General features: G+C 45.2%; 1 protein-coding gene across 1 annotated transcript in view; it reads right to left on the bottom strand.

Moving 5' to 3' along the window:
- Ccbe1 (collagen and calcium binding EGF domains 1) overlaps window positions 1-19,738 on the bottom strand; it is a 217,228-nt gene that overhangs the window by 16,346 nt on the left and 181,144 nt on the right. The window contains exons 3-6 of the mRNA XM_075968442.1: window positions 18,901-18,953; window positions 12,356-12,490; window positions 9,806-9,958; window positions 3,174-3,277 (exon numbers count right to left, since the gene is read on the bottom strand). Coding sequence (XP_075824557.1) covers window positions 3,174-3,277; window positions 9,806-9,958; window positions 12,356-12,490; window positions 18,901-18,953 — 445 coding nt within the window. The remainder of the gene's footprint in view (window positions 1-3,173; window positions 3,278-9,805; window positions 9,959-12,355; window positions 12,491-18,900; window positions 18,954-19,738) is intronic.

The raw sequence follows: 19,738 nt of genomic DNA, 5'->3' as shown, positions 1-19,738 counted from the left end.
ATGATGGACTTTGATTGAGTTATACCCAAAATCAAATAAATCCCTTTCACCCCAAGCTGCTTTTAGTCATGGTCTTTATCACAGCAATAGAAACTTACCTAAGATAATATGCATTTTTTTGTCTGAATCTAGCTAATTTCATTAAACATATTGATCTCCAGTGTATCTGTCTTTCTGGAAAGGACATGATTATTCTTTGTGGGTCAATAAAATTCTGTGGTACATATGTACATTTTAAAAAAATAACGTGTGTGTGTGTGCGTGCGTGTGTGCATGCATGCACGTGTGTATGCATGCGATTTAGCTGGGGAAGTCAGTTCAGAACCTGCACATGTACTTGGTAGGAAAGCCTGCTCACTGACCTCCGAGTTCTCAAGCTTGGCTACCTCCTCACTCCATTTGATCACCGTTAAGTCACACTGTTGGCTTGGTTTCTTTGTAAACTGTCAACTTGCTTGAGGCAGGACTTTACTCCACACTGTCCTTCCTTGTTGCTCAGGCCACTGTATGGCACAGTGGGTGCTCAGCAAATACCTGTAACATTATCTCGATTGCTCACTGTTGGTTAACTAAGCATCTCTGGCATAATAGGGCCGTGATCCCTTGCTGCTCCCTATACAGTGACTTTCAGAGGCTGAGCACGCTTGTGGGTCCCGAGCTGCTGTGCAGGCTCACTGACGAGGTATGCCTCTCCTTCTGGGGTCTTTTCCCCTGGTCCTCTCTGGCTATCTCACTCCCAGCCGTCCATTTAGCCATACGAGTGAATTTCAGAAGAAGCTGGCTGCTTTTCCTCAGTACTCAACCAAAACCTGAACGACAGGTACTTTGTGGTCCTCAGGCTCCCTTCTCACCAGATCTTATTTCTTTTTTAACTTAAAAAAAAAATGAAGGGGAATGAAGGGGAAGAGGCACTGGAGGGCTGAATGGACAGTACAAGCCCCAAACAGGAAGTTTCGTAGAACTAACAGATGCCGCTTAGAAAATGAACCACACACACTCAGTGGACACTCGAGCCAACATGTAGACCTTCCGATCACCCCAGTTCTTCCTAAGGTGCTCCTCACCATTCTCCTTCCTTCCTTCAAAAGTAGCCACTCTCCTGACTTGTACATTATGGTGCTGCATTAAACCAACAATTCACCGCCCAGCAGTCCTTCCCTGAACACTGTGGTTAACCTTGCTAGTTAAAAAGTGGCAGGTCTTGTAGGCTCCTTGTATTCTGCATGCTGCCGTTTTATGTGGCTTTCTTTTCCAATTGATTCCTGAAGAGCCAAGGGATTTGACCTGGGGCATTTTTTTTGTGGCTAGAATTCTGGCTACTGTATAGTCATAGTGTAGTTGAACATGTGTGTGCTCTACCTCATCCTACAGGGCTGGCTGCTCTCCAGCCCCCCTTCCATGTTTCTACTTCTTAGACAATGTTTATCCAGGCAAATAAATGCCTTGTGTTCTATGAATAGAACAGAAGGCATCAGCAATGGCAAGCGAATGTTAAAAGCAAATTATCTATCTACACCAGGCTTCGGGAGAAGGCCTGGATTTCAGGCCTGACCTCTTGAGCATGCATGCATCTCTGGGAATGTTCGCATGTTTCTTGCAAGGCTATGGTGACAGTTAAGTGAGATTTTTGTATATAAAACTGCTCCACATATGGCAGGAAGCCATACATTCCAGGAGGTACCTTCTAAAGAGAATTCACCTTCAGCTGGGTATGGGGACACATGCCTGTGACCCCAGGACTCAGGAGACAGAGGCAGGCAGATCTCTGTGAGTTTGAGGCTAGCCTGGTCTACAGAGTGAGCTCCAGGACAAGCTCTAAAGCTACAGAGAAACCCTGTCTTGAAAAACCACAAAGAGAGAGAGAGACAGAGAAAGAAAGAGGCCAAACACAGCAACTAGTTTGCTAACGACTCACAATATTGAGTGCCTTCAAAGCAGTCCAGCTGGAGAGAATTTATGTAAGGTCATAGGTTATTTCCAGGGAAGGCAAGTGAGGGCAGCTTTGTGCTTTGAGACCATAATTAACTACCTCTCCAAAGCCCGATGCTCCTAGCTTATGAAAAGCAGGCTTAATGCTTCTACAAACCTGGGTTTCCTCTAAAGATGCTAACATCAATTCAAGCGTCACCTGGGGATAGCTGTATGGGAAATATTTCCTCCTTTCTCTTTGTTTATCCTGGCTTCCAGACAAGGTTTTCTGCCTGTCTATGATAGCACAAGCTATTTATGATTAGGTCTGTGATTTACTCTTGATTATGCAAGTACGTATGAGCCTCTGCTAAAGTCGATCATGACCTCACCAGCCCATGCTTCAGAGGTCGGAAACACTGCTCCCTGTCTGGGCCTGTTGTTTCAATTGGTTTAGCTGGTAGCTGGACTTCTCATTAGGGCAGTTGCCACTTTCCTGGCCATGGAAGAGATAGTGTCTTATGTTACCCTTTTACCCTTTAGAATAACCGACTGCCAGAGCTAAACAGATTATACACAGCACTTTGATCTCCCGAGGGCCTTGAGTGGAAGTGATTAAACAAACAAAGCAGCAAGTTTACGTTTGGGGAGCTGAAGAAGCGTTTCAGAGTGCGCTGACCTCAGGTGTAATAAACACCAACCGAGGACTGCGCCCTGCGATCCGTCTCATTGGGCAGATTCTTGCAGGAAGGGAATTGGTCCTCACGCCTGGTGACATGAGGCACTCAGAGGACTGCTTTCCCAGATGCACGTCTTCCCCTGGACCCTAACGTTTACATGAGAAAATGAAGGCGCCACAGGAAGACATCGGTTTACAGAAGAGAGGACATTTAAGAGAATGTTTTCAATGAATAACACGGATAAAATACTGTTGTCTAGGTCTGCCCAGGACCATGGGTCTTTGAAGTCATGGCAGTATTTGTATGACTCTTAGAACAACCTTGTGTGTACCTATCGCCAGGCCTGCTATAGTAACCTCCTTTCTCAGGTCTTTGCCTTGGGTTCCATTGCTGTTTAGGTGGTCAGCTCTGGAGTGGGAGAAACACCCAGAATTCACATCTGGTTTACACCAACTGCATAAGTGGTCAACCAGAAAGATCTATTTTCTCACTCACCCACCATCCTCCCAAGTCCCTACAGGCCCTTCACCCTCCCTTCACACACACACACACATATACACACCCCGCCCATTGTGCTTCCAGTACCTTCTGTTTCAGCTGCAGCACCGTCTGCTTCATCTGGGAGAACTCCTTGCATGTGGCACAGCAAGTCCCAGCTTTCACCTCATTCTCGGCCTTCTCCTCGTGCCCTGGGGAGAGACATCGGCTCAGCTCCAGCTGGGAGACTGGCAGCGCACATTCCTGGAGCGATGGCACCAGAAGGGCCATCCCTAGGCATGGGATACAGAGAGGCTGACCATGGAAGTTGTATAAGGGGTAGGTGTTCTCCGGATGATCCAGAATGACCCAGGGTCAGGAGAAAGGGGAAGGGACAGAGAGGCCCTGCTACGCTTTGGGGCCAGCTGTGTTTAGACATTCCACGTGTGTGGAAACACATGCATGTTCCTTTTATTAGCAGCTTTCCTGTGTGGAAACGTGTGCATTTATTAGTACTTTCGAGAATGATGGTTCTATAAGTCTGACAAGATTTTATTGTTCTCCAGGGGCCGAGTCCATGTGCTGCACAAATTCTCACATTCAGCTGTTCCCACAACCTGGACCGCCTGTCCCCATCTCTGACAGTGCATTGTTCTGGGGGAGCATGGCCCAGCACACTGAGTCTGAAAACAGGATTCTGCAGGAGAAGACGCCTGGAAGGTAATGACACGTGTCCCTCACTATAACCAAAGCATGCCCACTCCATGTGCCCATAGATTCAATTCAGATAATTGCTCACTGAGAGTCCACTCAGATGACTCACAGGGTGTCATGTTGATAATTCACATTCATTGTTACTCCATTCCACCCACCCCTCTTCTCCTAGGGAGCTGCTCAGTGTGGGAAGGAGGTTTTATGAATGGGGGATCAAAACAACACTTCTGCTTCACCATTGACATCTGACCTTGGTGTAAGACCAAGCCCCCTTGCTGAGGGCACACACGTAGGAGTGAAAAGTGGATCTCTGCACCCCCATTTGCACATCCCCAGCTGGATTTTCCAAGTGTTGGTGCAAATGCATGTCTGCATGACAGGGTAATCCTACCTGGTCACTCGGTTCTCGACTCATGTTATATGGATCACGGAATGTTAGAGCTGACACATCTTTAGCGCCCTCTTACAGATAAGTTACCACCCCCTTCTAGGGCTTACTTTGATTACGCAGAACACTGCGTGCAGGTCACACAATTGTAGGACCCAATTGGCCATTTGGGGTGTGGGGTAGGCACAAAGGGAGGCTGTTATTAGAGTCTCTGCTGAGAATACCCAGATGTGGTCTGGCAGGTCCAGGGAAGACACTCCACTAAACTTACTGTCTACCTAAATTCGCTCCTAGCTCCATGTTGCTGGCTTTCCAGATTTTCAGGCTGCAGTACTACAAAGAAGCCACACGGGGGCATAGAGCTCTAATTTTTATGAGAGTCCGGTTAAATATGTTGAATGCTAGAAATGTAACGGCTTAGAAATTAGGGTAACAGATATCACATAAACTTAGAAGAACCCAAGAATGTGTTTCACGTGGGAAGTGCCCCAAGTGAATAAAGGATTTCGGTTTAAAAACTTGACTATGCTGTATGGTGAATCCAGTTTCAGCACATCACAACCCCCACCACCACCACCCGGGGGGGGGGGGGGGCGGAGCAGGGCTTTGAAAACTCTGCCTGCCCACCTGGGGGTGGCAGTAAGGGGCAGTGTCAGTATGTGTTAACATTACCCACGTTAAGAAATGCCTAATCTATTATTATCAGAGTTTGAAAGTTATTTGAAACACCTGGCCGTTTCTGAGTCTTTGAACTGTATTGAGTGACACTTGGGGTCACGGTAACTTTATCAGAAAATAAACACAAGTTGAAAAATAAAGGCCAGTTAAGCTAATCACGATGGAGCCAACATTTCCTTCGTTGTCTGCCCCTTGCGGTACGCAGACTCCCTTGTGTCTCTGCTGGCTCCGGCTCTGGGTTTTCAAAGATAAAAATCAAAATGACTGAACATTAATTTGTCAGATGGCTTGTATCACTCAGCCAAGGGACATTCTTTCAAATTGTCAGAGGCTGTCCTGGGGACACATCTGCTAGACTTCCTATCATCATCATCATCATCATCATCATCATCATTTTAGTTTTAAAGTTTATTATACTATGTTACGTGTACGTGTCAAGGCATGCATGCATGTGGAGAATACATTTGACTTCATGGAGACTTGCAGAAAGCTTGTGGAGTTGGTTCTCTCTTTTTACCTTTAAACAGGTTCTGGGATCAAACTCAGGCCATCAGGTTTGTATGACAAGCAGCTCACCGACCCTGGACTTCTATTTTAAGTTTGTCTGACTCTAACATTGTAGCTGTTGGAGAATGAAAAGCCTAAGAAAAATATATTACCCTAAAAAATTCCCCCCAAACTCAGAACATACCAGACAGGGAGAGGTGCTTTTTAGATCACGTGTTTATACTCAATAATCATTATCTTCACTATAAAACAAAATAAGACAGTGAAATACTGGGCTGCCCAATTTGTCCAAAGCAGCTGGAAATGCTTAGCTGCCTAATATCCAGAAGGCTTGTTTTGCCATGAGCATGGCTTACAACTGAGCTGCTAGTTCGGATGTGAAACCACTCAACCTTGAGATACTGAAAAGAACCTTCCCTACATGGAAGGTGTTAAAGCTGGGCATGTTTTCAAGTCCGAGTTTTTGCACGGATAGAGGACAAGGAGATAAAAATGCAGGGAACACTTGCATTGTTATACTGTATCCCAGCATATTTTGAAACATTTTCCAAGAGCAAAGGGATCCCGAAGCTGGAGATCAGCAGTGCCCCCAGAGACCAGTCTCAAAGCACACTGTCAGTGAGCACTAACCTAGCTTGGGTCACCTGCTCTGATGTCCTAGGTGAGGAACTTCCTGCGGCATCATGGTTGTCTTCATGGGCCCTTTCCTTCCCCTTTTCTTCTCTCTGTCCCCAGAGTCATGAGAAACAAAAGTACCTGAGGCAGTGGTGGCTCAAGGGTCAAGCAATTGAATTAGGACAGGGAAGTTCTGGGTGCACAAAGACCTTGTCCTCTCTCAAATCTGTATGAATGATTCCTCTCAATTTCTACCCCAGTCTCCCTGACCACCAGTATAATCACGCTCCTTTGTCAAATCCCTCTATGGTGCTTAGTGCAGTGGAGACTGTAAATTGACAATTAGGAGTATTTGGAAATGATATTGTAAGGATCACACTCTGGGGGTGTGAAAGAGCTGATGGTGGCGTTTTATTAACATGTCTTATTTCTTCCAAAACAGGTGGAATTGCCGTGTGCGGAGGGTGGTGGAAGAAGAGGCAGGAGGAAATGGGAGAAAACCTACAAGGCGATTCAACTGTTCTACGCTTTGTGTCTCAGTAAGACTTAATGGTAAAATCAGCAGATGGTTTTTTCCAGCAAAAGACAAGGGCATTTCCCATTTGGCCACTGCTAGAGGAACCAGGAATTCCTGAATATGGCACATTGAAAGAGGCCTGCCCTGTTTCCACCTGTGCTATGCCAGGCCCTGCACAGTGAATCTCCGTGTCCACCCTCTGCACTTCAGCCGCTGTCGGTTAGTAACACCTTTGTCTGAGAATTGACCGGATGTCCCACCAAGTTGAGCTCTAGAACTCAGATTTGTGACATAAGGTAGTTTCCAATCTGTGATTTTTAGGACATCATCACCTACGAGATCTTAAAATAGTTATTTGGGGGCTAGAAAGATGGCTCATTTGTTAAGGACCCTGGCCACTCACTATTCAGAGGAATGGTGTTCGATTCCCAGCACCTAGATGGCAGTTCATAACCATATCTAACTCCAGTCCCAGGGTATCCAATACCTTGTCCTGGCCTCCTTGGGTTCTGTGTGCACAGACATGTGGTGCACAGACATACATGCAGGCAAAACACACATACACATACGATAAACAGAAACTAAAATAGTAATACCCCTTTTACGAATTGGTATATTGCACGTGTGTGTGTGTTTATGTGGTGTGAATGTGCATTTGGTGTCTTCCTCTAGTATTCTCCAACTTATTACTTGAAAATCCAGACATTTATGTGTGTGATGGTGTATATGTGTGTGCACCAGGTACATGCAGGTGCCGGAGGAGCAGAAGAGGGCACTAGATCACCTAGAACTGGAGTTACACATCGTTCTAAGAGGCCTGATGTGGATGCTGGGCCCTAAAACCAGCCCATATTTGCTGAGTTACCTCTCCAGGCCTTCAACCTTATTTTTTGAGACAAAGTCTCTCATGAACTTCAAGTTTGATCTTGTTATTTTGCTTACACTGCTTGGTTGATGTGCCCCCAGGATCTGCTTGTCTCCAAGCCCCCTAGCTCTGAGGTTAGAGACGTGGGCTGCTGCATCTTGCTTTTATGTGGTGCTGAGTAACTGAATGTGGATCCTTGTGCTTGTATCACACACTCTTTACCCACTGAGCCATCTCTCTGCCCTGACAGGCCGAGACTTCTTGTGGGAGTGGTCAGCTCGGTGTTATGGGTATCTGAATACCCTTCCCTCAAGGCATGAATTTCTACCCTGACACTCAGCAACACATTTGCTGTTCTATGGATTTGCTCTATTTAGGGCTTCTCCAGGCTCCCTCCTGTCCACATAAAAAAAATTTGTCTCTATATCAATTCAGGCAACCCACAGCCAACTGTGTACAGGCAGCTGGGACTCCAGTCTACAATGACAACTTAGAAAGCAGCGTCCTTGCGACATTCCTCCACAGTTCCACATGTGAATGGATTGATGGCTAAAAGGTGGTACCCGCTGTCAATGAGTGCCTTCATTTCAATAGGGAGATATGCCGTATCTCCCTGCCCATGGGGCAGACAGCAGTGATTTTAATTTTGAATTAAAAAATGGTCTGTAAATTATTTTCCTTTGTACCCCAAAGATTGCTGCCCTTTGATCTGTAGCGCCCTCTGGATGGGTAGGCTCTGTATGCTTCAGAGTCTCAAAGGTGCCCTATGCTCAGCCCCCTCTACGTACACGGGGTCTGTAAATGCCCTGCCCTGAGCTGGCTCCAAGTCGCTATTTTGCATTGACTTTTTGTACACAGAGGTTTCTCCATGACTCAACCTAGCTGCTCTTCAGAATCTGCCTTTGTAGTTGTTTCTCGCGTGGCAGCTGGTGGCCAGCTGTCTGCTGCCTCCCAGCCCCTTTTGAAGCTTAGGCTTCATCACGTGAGTGCCCAGATGTTTCTGGTTTTCTCGATACACGTGATTTGCCCTAGGAGTCTCCTCCCTTCCCGGGCATGGCTCAGGCCCCCTAACCTCTCTTAACCGTGAGTTCACGTGTGTACTCCAGCACACGCAGTGTGCATGCTCCTGATGGTACAAACTCGGCCTCTGGGCCTCTAAACGGCTAAGGATTTTCTCTCTAGGGAACTTGTTTGGCCAACACTGGTAGGGAAGACTATTTTGCCTCAAAGTTCATTCCAGCCGGACATTGGTCCCCACAGGCTAAAATTCTAGATTTTATCAACTAGCTTGGCACTTGGCAGAGAGATCAGAGGCCCTTTGCATGTGAATGTTATAAGCATTTGCCCACCAATCTGGAAGCTCTTTTCTTTCTTCTCTTTCCCCTTCTTCCTCTTTTACTTTATTCATTCTTTTTTCCTTCAGAGGAACTACCCCAGCATGCAGGCTGATCCCACACTCTGGTGACCAGTCTCATCTTGGCTGAATCTGGCTGCTGTGTTCATGTCCGGCAGCTTCCCAGCTCCACGCTGAAGCTCCAGATGGTAGGAATTGGGTAACTGACTGTGGGCTCATACAAAAAGAGTTGCTTAGAAGATTATATGTGAAATGCAAGCATGAAATTTGGAATTTAAATAAATGTCCTCTGTCAAAACGGGTGTAAAAATTCGCTCGCACTTCAATTTCTGTCTTTATCTGATCCTGAACCAAGCAGTGAGTTCACAGAGGGGCACACGACACGGACTGCATTTTGGGTTGTGTTGAAATAGACTGTGACCGTAAGTGGCAATTATTCAAACACACATTTCAACATACTTTCTTTGAGAGAATACCATGTCTGGCCTCTTCCCTGTTCATTCTAGGATCCTGGAGACACACAGCCAAGTGCTACTGATTTCCCCACAGACATACCCCCTTCCTCCAGTATCAGTCAGGATGCCACACTACAGACCCTGCTCCTGACAGCTCGCCTTCAGATGACTTTCATCTTTGGTTCTCACCTAGGTGCCACTTGTAAGTGTCCCATCCTGCACAGAGTCACCAGAGGAGGGGCTGGGCTCCCAGGTACCTATAATTTCCACGTTATGTGTGTATAATCCATACTACATCTAAATATATAAAATGGGATAAATAACATATATACTAAAAGTAACACTAACTACATATAGTATAATTACATAATATAGACTGTAGATTATACCTAATCATGTTTTATATATTATAATATGTGTGTATTATATATCATGCATACATACCATAAGATATAGCATGGGATACCATTTTACATATAAATATGCAATATGCATTATACGTATAAGCCACATCTATAGAATATAAAATCATATAAACATAAGAGACAATTTCATTGCTATGTCTATGTAATTCTTAAACTGACACTCTAAATAAGATCTAATAGAAACGCGCACACAATCAAGGGTACCATGCTTCTCTTGCTCACCAGTGTCGTTGGGGTATTTGTCTCCCCTGGTGCAGGTCTTCCCATCGTCCTCAAGGACGTAGCCCTCCCGGCACTCACAGTGGTAGCTGCCCATGGTGTTGATACAGATGTGCGCACACAGAGTGGTGTTGCTGCTGGCACATTCGTCAATATCTGGTTTGAATCAAATACATAGAACAATGTCAACACAGCAACACAGCTGCCCCTCTGTTGACCTGAGTGAGAGAAACTTCTAGACCTGAACCAGAGAAGTGTGGAATAAAGTGAAGTGCCAGGAACACAGGTCGTACACGAAACCATAACTTTGGGCCATGTATCTGCCATTAGAGACCTAGAGAGGTGGTGTCTGTCATGCGGGTGGGTGCCACAGAGGCTCACTCACAGGTGGTAGGGCATGGCAATGAGGCCAGTCCTAAGCACTCCCCAGGGTGTTGATGGAGCTGCGGTGGGCTGCGTTCCCACCCAGCTCCGCACAGCTAGCTTTACCCATAATTATTACACGGAAACTGTATTTTTTTAAACACTGCTTGGCCCATTAGTTCTAGCCTCTTATTGGCTAATTTTAATATTTCCCTCCTCCATCACCAGGGCTTCATGGAAGAGAAAACAGGATGACCAGCAACACAGCTGACTTCTGCAGGTAGCTTGGTGTGCTGAGGTTTCATCCCCCTTTCTAATGGGAGGTTTCAAACAGCACAATGGTGACCCCAAAGGTCACTTCGGAAAGGTCTCTTCCCAGTTAAGAGACATGGCAGTAACTGGAAAACACTACTTCTAACAAAAGTAAATAGTAGAATGGGCCTCATGGAGATAGGTTTCCCCAGGCAGTCCCTGTTCCATACAGACCCACGCTGACCCCGGGGTGAGCTGTGGAAATGAGCCATGAGATTATCAAACACGGGACAACAAGCGAGTCAGCATGGACTGTGGACAGCGCGGATTCAGTTCCCTATGGCATGGAGTGGAAACAGAACTGTCTCTCACCACGGGGAAAAAGGGGGGAAGGCTATATTCCATTTCCTGTTCATGGAACGAAGACATCTGGAGTAGCGGGTAGGAAAAAGGACACTACCTCAGACTCGACACATGTGGCAGGCAGAGCCCAGCCCTAGAATCCAGGAGATCGACAGCTTTCCAACTACTCCCTGGGCAAGCTGCCAAAGGTCTATCTCTGACAGGAGCCGAGGGTGCCAGGGAGAGGATGGCGATGCGGGTGTTCCCCTGGCAGCACACTGTTGTCTAGAGGCTGAGGGTCCCAACTGAAGCCTACTTAGAGGCGTCCCTGTCCTAATGCTAAGGATGAAGCTGTTGTATTTTAGGGGCGCCTTTTGTTGCACCCAGCCTCCTCTGGTCACCAAAAGAAAACAGAAGGCTGAAGCGGCTATGGGACACTGAAATATTAGCCTTCATGTGTAGCACTGAGCCATTTGTAACATCCCTGCTCTTTGTAGGGGATGTCATGGGCTCCTGCTCTTATTTACTTAATTGTGTTGGCCCCTTCCTTTGCTAGTGTGCGGTACTGTTTCCAGATACTGTTGAGAGGCTGTAGAAGGCCTATGGCTAGACCTTTGCCCCAAAGTTTCTCCCCAGAGCCCTGGTGGGCAGAGGGGAATGACTGTTTATCAAGGCAGCTAAATAATTCCCACTTGAGTCTATGACCATCTCAGTTCATCTTCTGATTCTTGAACTTCACTAAACCTGTCAATCACTTAGTGATGTTTGTGAAAAGTTACTTTCCTGGATCTACCACTCAGAGCTGTGTCTTATTTGCCCTGGAGATGAGGCCAGGACCCCAGGTTAGTCACAGAATGATCACACTTTGAAATAGACAATCTCTTGAGACAATGCATCTTCTTTGGATGGCATGGTAGGAAACACATGGCCAATAGAAACAAAGAAAGAGGCTGGTAGCCACTGAGGGTGCATAGGCTGTTTGCTTAACTGTAGTCCAGGCAGTTGGTCTCAGCTTTCTTTAAACTGTTTCTCCCCCTGCTGGACAACAATACTTCTATTCTCCTGCTTGCACTCTCAGGCTGCCAAGCCTCATTTTGTTCTATGTTTTCGCATTTCTGATTTTTTTTTCTTGAGACAGGGTCTCTCTATGTAAACCTGTCCTGGAACTCAATATGTAGACCAGGCTGGTCTTGAACTCAGAAAGATCTCCTTGCCTCTGTCTCCTGAGTGTTAGAATTAAAGGTGTGTGTCACCACACCTGGCTCCCGCCCCTCTGTGTTCTCTCTTACATGATTCTAGTTTGTATAGGACACCCTCCCTTTTCCCTAGCTCTCCTCTCAGTTAGGCTCTGACCAATTCCAGCTCCTGAAGCCATATTTGTACCTTATTTGTTTTGATGAACATGACGAAAGCTTGGGTCCCCAGGCTAAAACCAAACACCACTCCATCCCACGAGTCCAAAGACTTCAGGGGAGGACTCAAAGAGTTTGCAGCAGCTCCTCTGACCTGGTTCTGAGGCAGCAGCAAATCCACCAAAGGGCAGAGGTATCTGAACACAGCACATCCCCAGGAGCTAGAAATGCATTTCCTACGCACCCAGGCAGTACGGCTTCTCCCGCTTTTGGTGTCTCTCGCGGTCGTATCGGTATCCCGGGTAACACGTGCAGAGCACTCGGCCGAAGTTATCCGTGCACTGCTGTTCACAGGGAGCCTGGGCACAGATGTCATAGTCTGAAAGAAAGAGTGTGTTCACGTCAACCTCAGCAGGAGCTGGGCGAGCCAGCCCTAGCCTGGAACAGACTTGGAAGGCTGCTCTTTGCTAAGAGTTAAATGTGAAGTGTGGCTGGCCACCTTTTAAGAGCTGTCAACTCTTTCAAAGTTTCCAAGAGTACCACAGCGGATGACTTAATGCAAGGATCTCTGTGATTAAAAGAAATGTCACTTGGATTTTCTCCTTCCATTTCCATTGTTATCCGGAACACAAAGATGTTTAGGCAGCCAGGCTGCACGGCATCCCTGGGACCTGTGTTGTCTTTCCCTCCAAATGACACAGAGAGTGTATTCCTTCCAGCAGAATGTGAGGACAGGCCAGAGCTGGTGAGAGTTGACTGTCACACTATGAGAGGAAGACCTTGGGGTCAGGCAGGCTCTGAGAAGGAGCGGGGACACTTTGGGGTTGTGGGGACTTCTCAGAGTCAGTGCTTGCATGAGCAAGAGTCACAGGTGTACTAACAGGAAGGTCGACCCTGCGCTCAGAGAAGACTAATATACATTTGAATGGCTACCAATGTCTTATCAGCTTGAAGCTTGTGTAAACTAGAGTAGAGTTGTTATTACCCAAAGAATTAGGGCATAGGCTCCCCTGGGCTCTGATGAACTGGTGTTTAATGCACCTCTTGAAGGGCCTTTGGCTCTAAGTCTGAAGCTCTGGCTCAGCATTTGCTCCCAGACCAGACTCAACATCTCATTAATCACGGCTGCTCTCCTCGGGTGCCGACAGATGCAGTCTCCTTGGATACAGAGAGCGCCTGGCTCTGCTCTGGTAGATATGAAGTCAAACAGGTGGGCTGTCAGCTCCTGATGCAGCCTGGCTTAGCACGACAAGGGTCATGGCAGTCTCAGGATGACATAAAACTGCCCTTACTAAGCCCTTTTTCCTACAAGTGTGAGTCCAGGTCTGTTCTGCCTGCACGGATTCTGACTAGCCTTGCAAACTGTTTCTGGTTATATAGGATTTTTTTTTTTTCTGAATGAAGTTCTAGATTCTTTTGGCTGGAGAGAGCAGGATCTCAGTACGGCTAGTGAGCAACCCTTTCCTCCCAGTGGTCACCATAACTGGGCAGAAGCCAGAGAGAAGAGGAAAGCAGAGTGCCTGCCTAAAGAACTTGCATCAACTGTGGCAAGGGTGCTTTGAGAAGCCATTGTCCCAGTGTCCCCTTCTATCCCTGTTTCCCTGGGGTGTCACTTCCAGCACATTCGGTGAGCTGTGTTTCTCATATTATTCACCCCTGCATCTCACCTCACGTCTTCATTTTCAGCACTCCCTGTTCATTTCCAGTCGTGCAAGAGTCTTCATCACCTCCTCGCACGCCTTGAACAACACCCTTCTAAATTTTTCCATTGAGTCAGTGATTTCTTTGGAATTTTAGTTGAATAGGACTTCGGTGTTGACAACAAATTGACAATATGAAAGCTGTCCTCTACTGAGCTTAGACATGATCTCTGACCATTTATGTTTTCGGGGACCCCCACTTTTTTGCTTCCCCAGAATGAAGATAACCCTGGTGTATGTTTGGTGGTTGCTAATGAGTTCAAATCTGTGTCACCTCCTTTTCCATGGGCTGCTTTATGACTTGGGTCTTTGGCCATTTTTATTTTGGTAGTCACTGGCCTACTAGGTACCGTCAGTAAGGGGCACTGGGGAAGGGGGAGGAACTTGATGAAGATGAACATAGAAACACAAAGACAGGGAGGCTGCAAGAGGAAGGAGGGCTATGCATGTCTGCTTGTTGTCTGGACTTCTTTTCCTGGGAGACTCATCTGTGTTTCCTTCCTTCCGCACACTAGCATAGTGTCTCAACAGCAGTAAGAAATGCCGCACACTAGCATAGTGTCTCAACAGCAGTAAGAAATGCCGCACACTAGCATAGTGTCTCAACAGCAGTAAGAAATGCCGCACACTAGCATAGTGTCTCAACAGCAGTAAGAAATGCCACACATTAGCATAGTGTCTCAACAGCAGTAAGAAATGCTGCTGTATCGTTTTCCTGCCACTTGCAGAATCAACCTCATTATATCCTATTTGAGATATGCCAGCACCAGACATACCCCAAAGTTTGGATTCTAGATCTATGGGTTAAGCTCTCCGAGTTCAGAACAACAGTCCCGACTGTCTAGTGCCTCAGAGGTCCAGGCTCCATCCAGAGATACTGTCTTAGTCATGGTTTCTATTGCTGTGATGAAACACCATGACCAAAAGCAACTTGGGGAGGGAAGGGTTTGCTTGGCTTATCCTTCCACACCACAGTTCATCATCAGAGGATGTCAAGACCAGAACTCAAACAGGGCAGGAATCTGGAGGCAGGAACTGATGCAGAGGCCATGAAGGAGTGTTGCTTACTGGCTTGTTCCTTATAGCGGACTCAGCCTGCCTTTTACAGAAACCAGGACCACCAGCCCAGGGTGGTTAGCAGCCCAGGGTGGTAAGCATCCCTGAGAGACACATCAGTTGCTAATTAAGAAAATGCCTGCCGGGCTGTGGTGGTGCACCCCTTAATCCCAGCACTCAGGAGGCAGAGGCAGGCAGATCTCTGTGAGTTCAAGGCCAGCCTGGTTTACAGAGTGAGTGCCAGGACAGGTTCCAAAGCTACACAGAGAAATCCTGTCTCAAAAAAATAAAAAATAAAATAGAAAAGAAAAGAAAATGCCCTACAGGTTTGCTCACAATGCAATCTATGGAGATTTTCTCAACTAAGGCTCCTCCTCTCTGATAACTCAAGCTATGCCAAGTTGACATAAAACTAGCCAGCACAGATAGATACTCTCTCTCTGAGCTCGCCAGTCTGAACTGGTCCACTGTCTCTATTTGCCCCCTATGCAGAACTGCACCTTTTATCTCTGTTGTACTTAATGTTTTCCTTTTTCTTTTTTAACTTTCAGTGTCCAGCCAGAAATTCTTCCTATCAAATCCTCTCTGTTCATCAGTTATAGTTTTCCTTCTGGACTTAACTTTTGATCCACACAACTCAGTTTCTTAAACTTTGTTACTAATTTATCCCCAGAGATAAGTTTGGAACTCTCGTAAAATGTCTAAAGTATTTGGATATATTGGAGGTTCCCCCAAACAGGCATGTCTAACCCACACAGTCACATGTGTCCCTGGGTAACTGTGAATATAATAACCTAACGCATTTATAGATGACATCAAGTCACACTGTCAAAAGGGTGGGCACCCCAATGGAACATTCCGATTTCTTCCTATTAAGACTTTAAGTGATTATCTTTTGAGGGGCACCCCTGCCTTCTGCCATTCACACCCTCTCTTTCCTGATTTACTATCCTAATTCAGTAGAGCCTGCTGTCCAGTATATCCCAAAAAAGGCCACAAAAGAAGTTGAGCTCACACATGTAAAAATGACTGTCAACACATAGGAGTGCTGATACCTGAAATATGTAACTAGGTTGGACAACTTTACGTCCTTGTTTGCTCTATTGTCTCCTATGGTCCTACCACAGCTAAATCCTAGTCTTTCTATTTCACAGGAATTTTTATTTCTCTTTGAAAAATTTTAAGGTTCTTCTTTTTTAATTCTATTGTGCTGAAATTTCATACTGCATTTATTATATATACTAGAATGATAGTGTCAGGTCTTTTGCATGAGCCATCTGGTATACCCAGGGATAACATTTCTAAGTCTTTGTCTGAGTATAAGTCACTGCAACTGAAAGGAAGAGTGAAGGCTGGGTGTTTGAACAGGTAATGTGTGAGCCTGAGCTGAATGCCTCTGTTGTCTGGCTGTCTTCTCCGAAGCCTGTGTTTCACCTCCCAGAAGAACTGTCTTGACTCTCCTTGTCTGGTCAAGCAAGGGTCGGTGTTCTGTCTGAGACAGAACAAGATCTAGGAGGGCAATGTCTCTGACTTTTAGCTAATCCTTTTCTTTCTGTTTTTGCTTTTGTTGGTTTGTATGCACATGTGTGCGGAGGTCCGTGGTCACTAGTGGGTGTCTTTCTTGGTCACACCCCACCCTTTTTATTGAGAGAGGATCTCTCACTGAAATTGGAGGCTCCCCAAATCTGGTAGGCTTGCTGACCAGTGAGTCCCAGGACCCCTCTTACGTCTGTCCTTGTGAACACTGGGGTTACAGACATTATGCCACCTGGTATCTTAATGTGGGCATTGAGATTCTGAACCGAGGTTCTCATGCTTGTACCATAAAAACTTTACTGAGCCATTTCCCAGCCCCTTCTGCTTTTGCTACCACTTTCACCTTTATTTCTAGTGCTCTTGCCTGTCTGATTTACTGTGAGGTCAGTTGTCCCTGGCTATTCCCTGGTAGTGGCTCAGACTTCATCCTCTTCTTTTTGCTAAGAGTCTTCCCACCCCCAGGGCTGATCTCTAGCTTCCAACATTTTGTTGATGATATCTGTTCTTTCTTTCCTTTGGATCTTGTGGATTTATGTCTTTTCCACTTTGTGGGCTTCTGAAGGGAGCAAAGGTAATGAATTTATTCAGTTCTCTCTCTGATGCTTGTTTTCTAGCGCCAACCCACTTTCGGTCATGCAGCTCCTATCTTTAAATTGTATCTACTTTCTATCCTCTCGGTTCTGTTTCTCTTGGCATGATTCTAATTCAGACTCAGACACTCTTGTGTAAACAGCATCTTCACCAAGAGTCTTCACATTTAAATCCACTGTATATAAAACGCTGCCAGGCCACCCTTGCTAAGGTGAGCATTGTGTGGCTCCGTCCTTGCTCAGCTAGGCCAGGCTTTCTACATACGTAGAGAATCCCTAATCTTAAAACTTCAAACATTCTGAGTTCCGTGATGTTTTTGGATTTTGGAGCCTTTCAGATGTCAGATTAGGGATGTTCAAACAGTAAGGTCTGTGTAAATATTTCCCTATCCAAAGACTCTGACACATGAAGTATTTCTGGCACCAAGCATTTCAGACGAGAAGGGCTCAGCCTGCATTCGTCACCTTTAAACCATGGCTTGGTCTTGCGTTTGAGATCTGACATTACAGCCCTTGAGACTTTTCCAAACTTCTCCGTCATTTATGAGTTCGAAGACTTTGAAAGCCTAAACTCTTTTTTTTGTTGTTCTGTGTCATAGTACACTTCTTATCTTCACACAAGTTTTCACCTCCACACCTCCAATGAAATAAATATGGATAAAAAACTCCATATTTATCCTCAGTGTTGTAGGATTGATAGTCGAGAGCAGTGGTTCTCAACCTTTGGGGGTTGGACAGCCCTTTCACAGGGGATTGCCTAAGATCCTTAGAAATATCAGATATTTACATTATGATTCATAACAGTAGCAAAATTTCAGTTATGAAGTAGCATCAAAAAGAATTTTATGGCTGGGGGTTTCTGCAACATGAAGAGCCACCTTCAAGGTTCATATAATTAGGAATGTTGAGAACCACTGTTCTATATAGCTTTCAAGTGACGTTGTCAATGCCAAGTCTTCTCGACCCTCAACAAGGTCTAGTTTGTCTCATCAATACCCACAAGGCTTGTCTCTTTCACTCACATGCTCTTCCTTTTTAATTGAGCAGCCATATTCCCTACCTGCTCAGCTTGGTGCTCGATTCTCAGCTTGATTCTCAGTGAGATCCTAGGGATTTTTTTATTGGACTATTGAATGTAGGATTTTGTTGTTTTAACATGGGGTCTTGTTATGTAGCCCAGATTGGCTGTAGTTTGGGGTGAATTTCTGTCTCAGTCTATCTGAGCATGAGCCACTATCCCCAGCTTTAACTCAGGGTCTTTAAGTTTCTGTTTCCTCTCTTATAAAATACTGTTATGTGTTATGAAGTAGCAACAACACAGTGTTTTTATAGTGAGCTTAAATGCCGCATGTATAATTATATATGGCAAAATTTTTTAAACCCGTTTAACTTGGTACCAAAACCTACCTATAAAAAAGAAAGGCTTAAAATGTGATTTGCCCAAGATCCTATTAAGTAGCCCATTAAAACATAATTAAAATCTGTTCATCTTGTCCAATGTAATCTACCTGCTGTTTCTTTACTTTGAATCATATGCCCAGAGGATCAGGCCAAGCCTGAAACCTTTCTAATTTTAGGGAAGGACTGTGTATTTGGTTAGCATTGCTGAAAGTCCTCTAAAGGAGCTTGAAGTTTCATGCTGAAGAGCAGGTAAAGAGTTCATGAAGAGAATCATGTTACAACTAGTGCATGTGATGCCAGTTTGCTAAGCATGAACCTAAAATCTGAGCACACTGGTGATTCGCACAGAGCACACCACCTAGAATCCGATCATTAAAAAATGGAATTATGATCACTTCCATAACTAGACATACATAATATATGTATAGGTAACACACATTCCATGTGTACCCGAACATTGTAGCCACTAGTCATTAGTCATGAAAATCATCTATTAAATTACGTACCTTCTGGAATACACTGTCCAAGAACAAATTTATATCCTTTGCAACATTTTTTCCTAGGAGACAAACAAAAAAGCATCTTAGATGTAATATTGAGTTGAAAATAAGGTTATTTATAGTTACTGATATTATATAACATAATGTGTCCAAAAAACCCCAGAGAAAAGTAGAGATGGAGTATTTTTGGTGCAATCTGAGGTTAAAAAGAAAAAATATTAAAATCAGATGACCACATATCTTCCACACACCAGCATCTGCCACCTAATATACGAAACCAATACTCTGGGTCCTATGAAGTAGGTTAATTGCCTCTGGAGAACAATATAGTTTTAGTGTATAAATGAAGGACCACAGACAGGAGGAGAGAAAGTCCTGGGCTACCACCTACCACACCCCCATTTCCAATGTACATCTAATCAAGGAGAGCGCCTAAGTTCTGAGAGAGCACAGATGCACAGGGCTGCTAGGAGATGCTTGTACAAATGTGACCCCCTCTGAAGAGACCATCGGGACTCCACTCCCAGCTGTCAGATACATGGCTAGAAGACACAAAGGAAAATACGCTTGTAACCAATTAAAAAATAAAATGTTTCATCAAAGAAACAGAAAACTCTTATGATTGGAAGTTCTAAGGCTACCTGGGTGGCTCAGTGGGTTAAAGTATTTGCCACGTAGCCTGATGATCAATTCCTGAATCCCCCTGTAGAAGGAGAGAACAGACTCCTGAAAGTTGTCCTTTGACCTCTGCATGTGTGATGAGTTATGTGCCCTTCCCTTCTCAAATAATAATAATAAATAAAAGAAAATTATTATAATAAATGAAAATTCTAAAACTATAAAA

The sequence above is a fragment of the Microtus pennsylvanicus genome, chromosome 4, assembly GCF_037038515.1.
Source record: "Microtus pennsylvanicus isolate mMicPen1 chromosome 4, mMicPen1.hap1, whole genome shotgun sequence".
Classification (NCBI taxonomy): Eukaryota; Metazoa; Chordata; class Mammalia; order Rodentia; family Cricetidae; genus Microtus; species Microtus pennsylvanicus.
The sequence above is the reverse complement of the archived record's forward strand: the minus strand, read 5'-3'. Positions and strand labels throughout refer to the sequence as shown.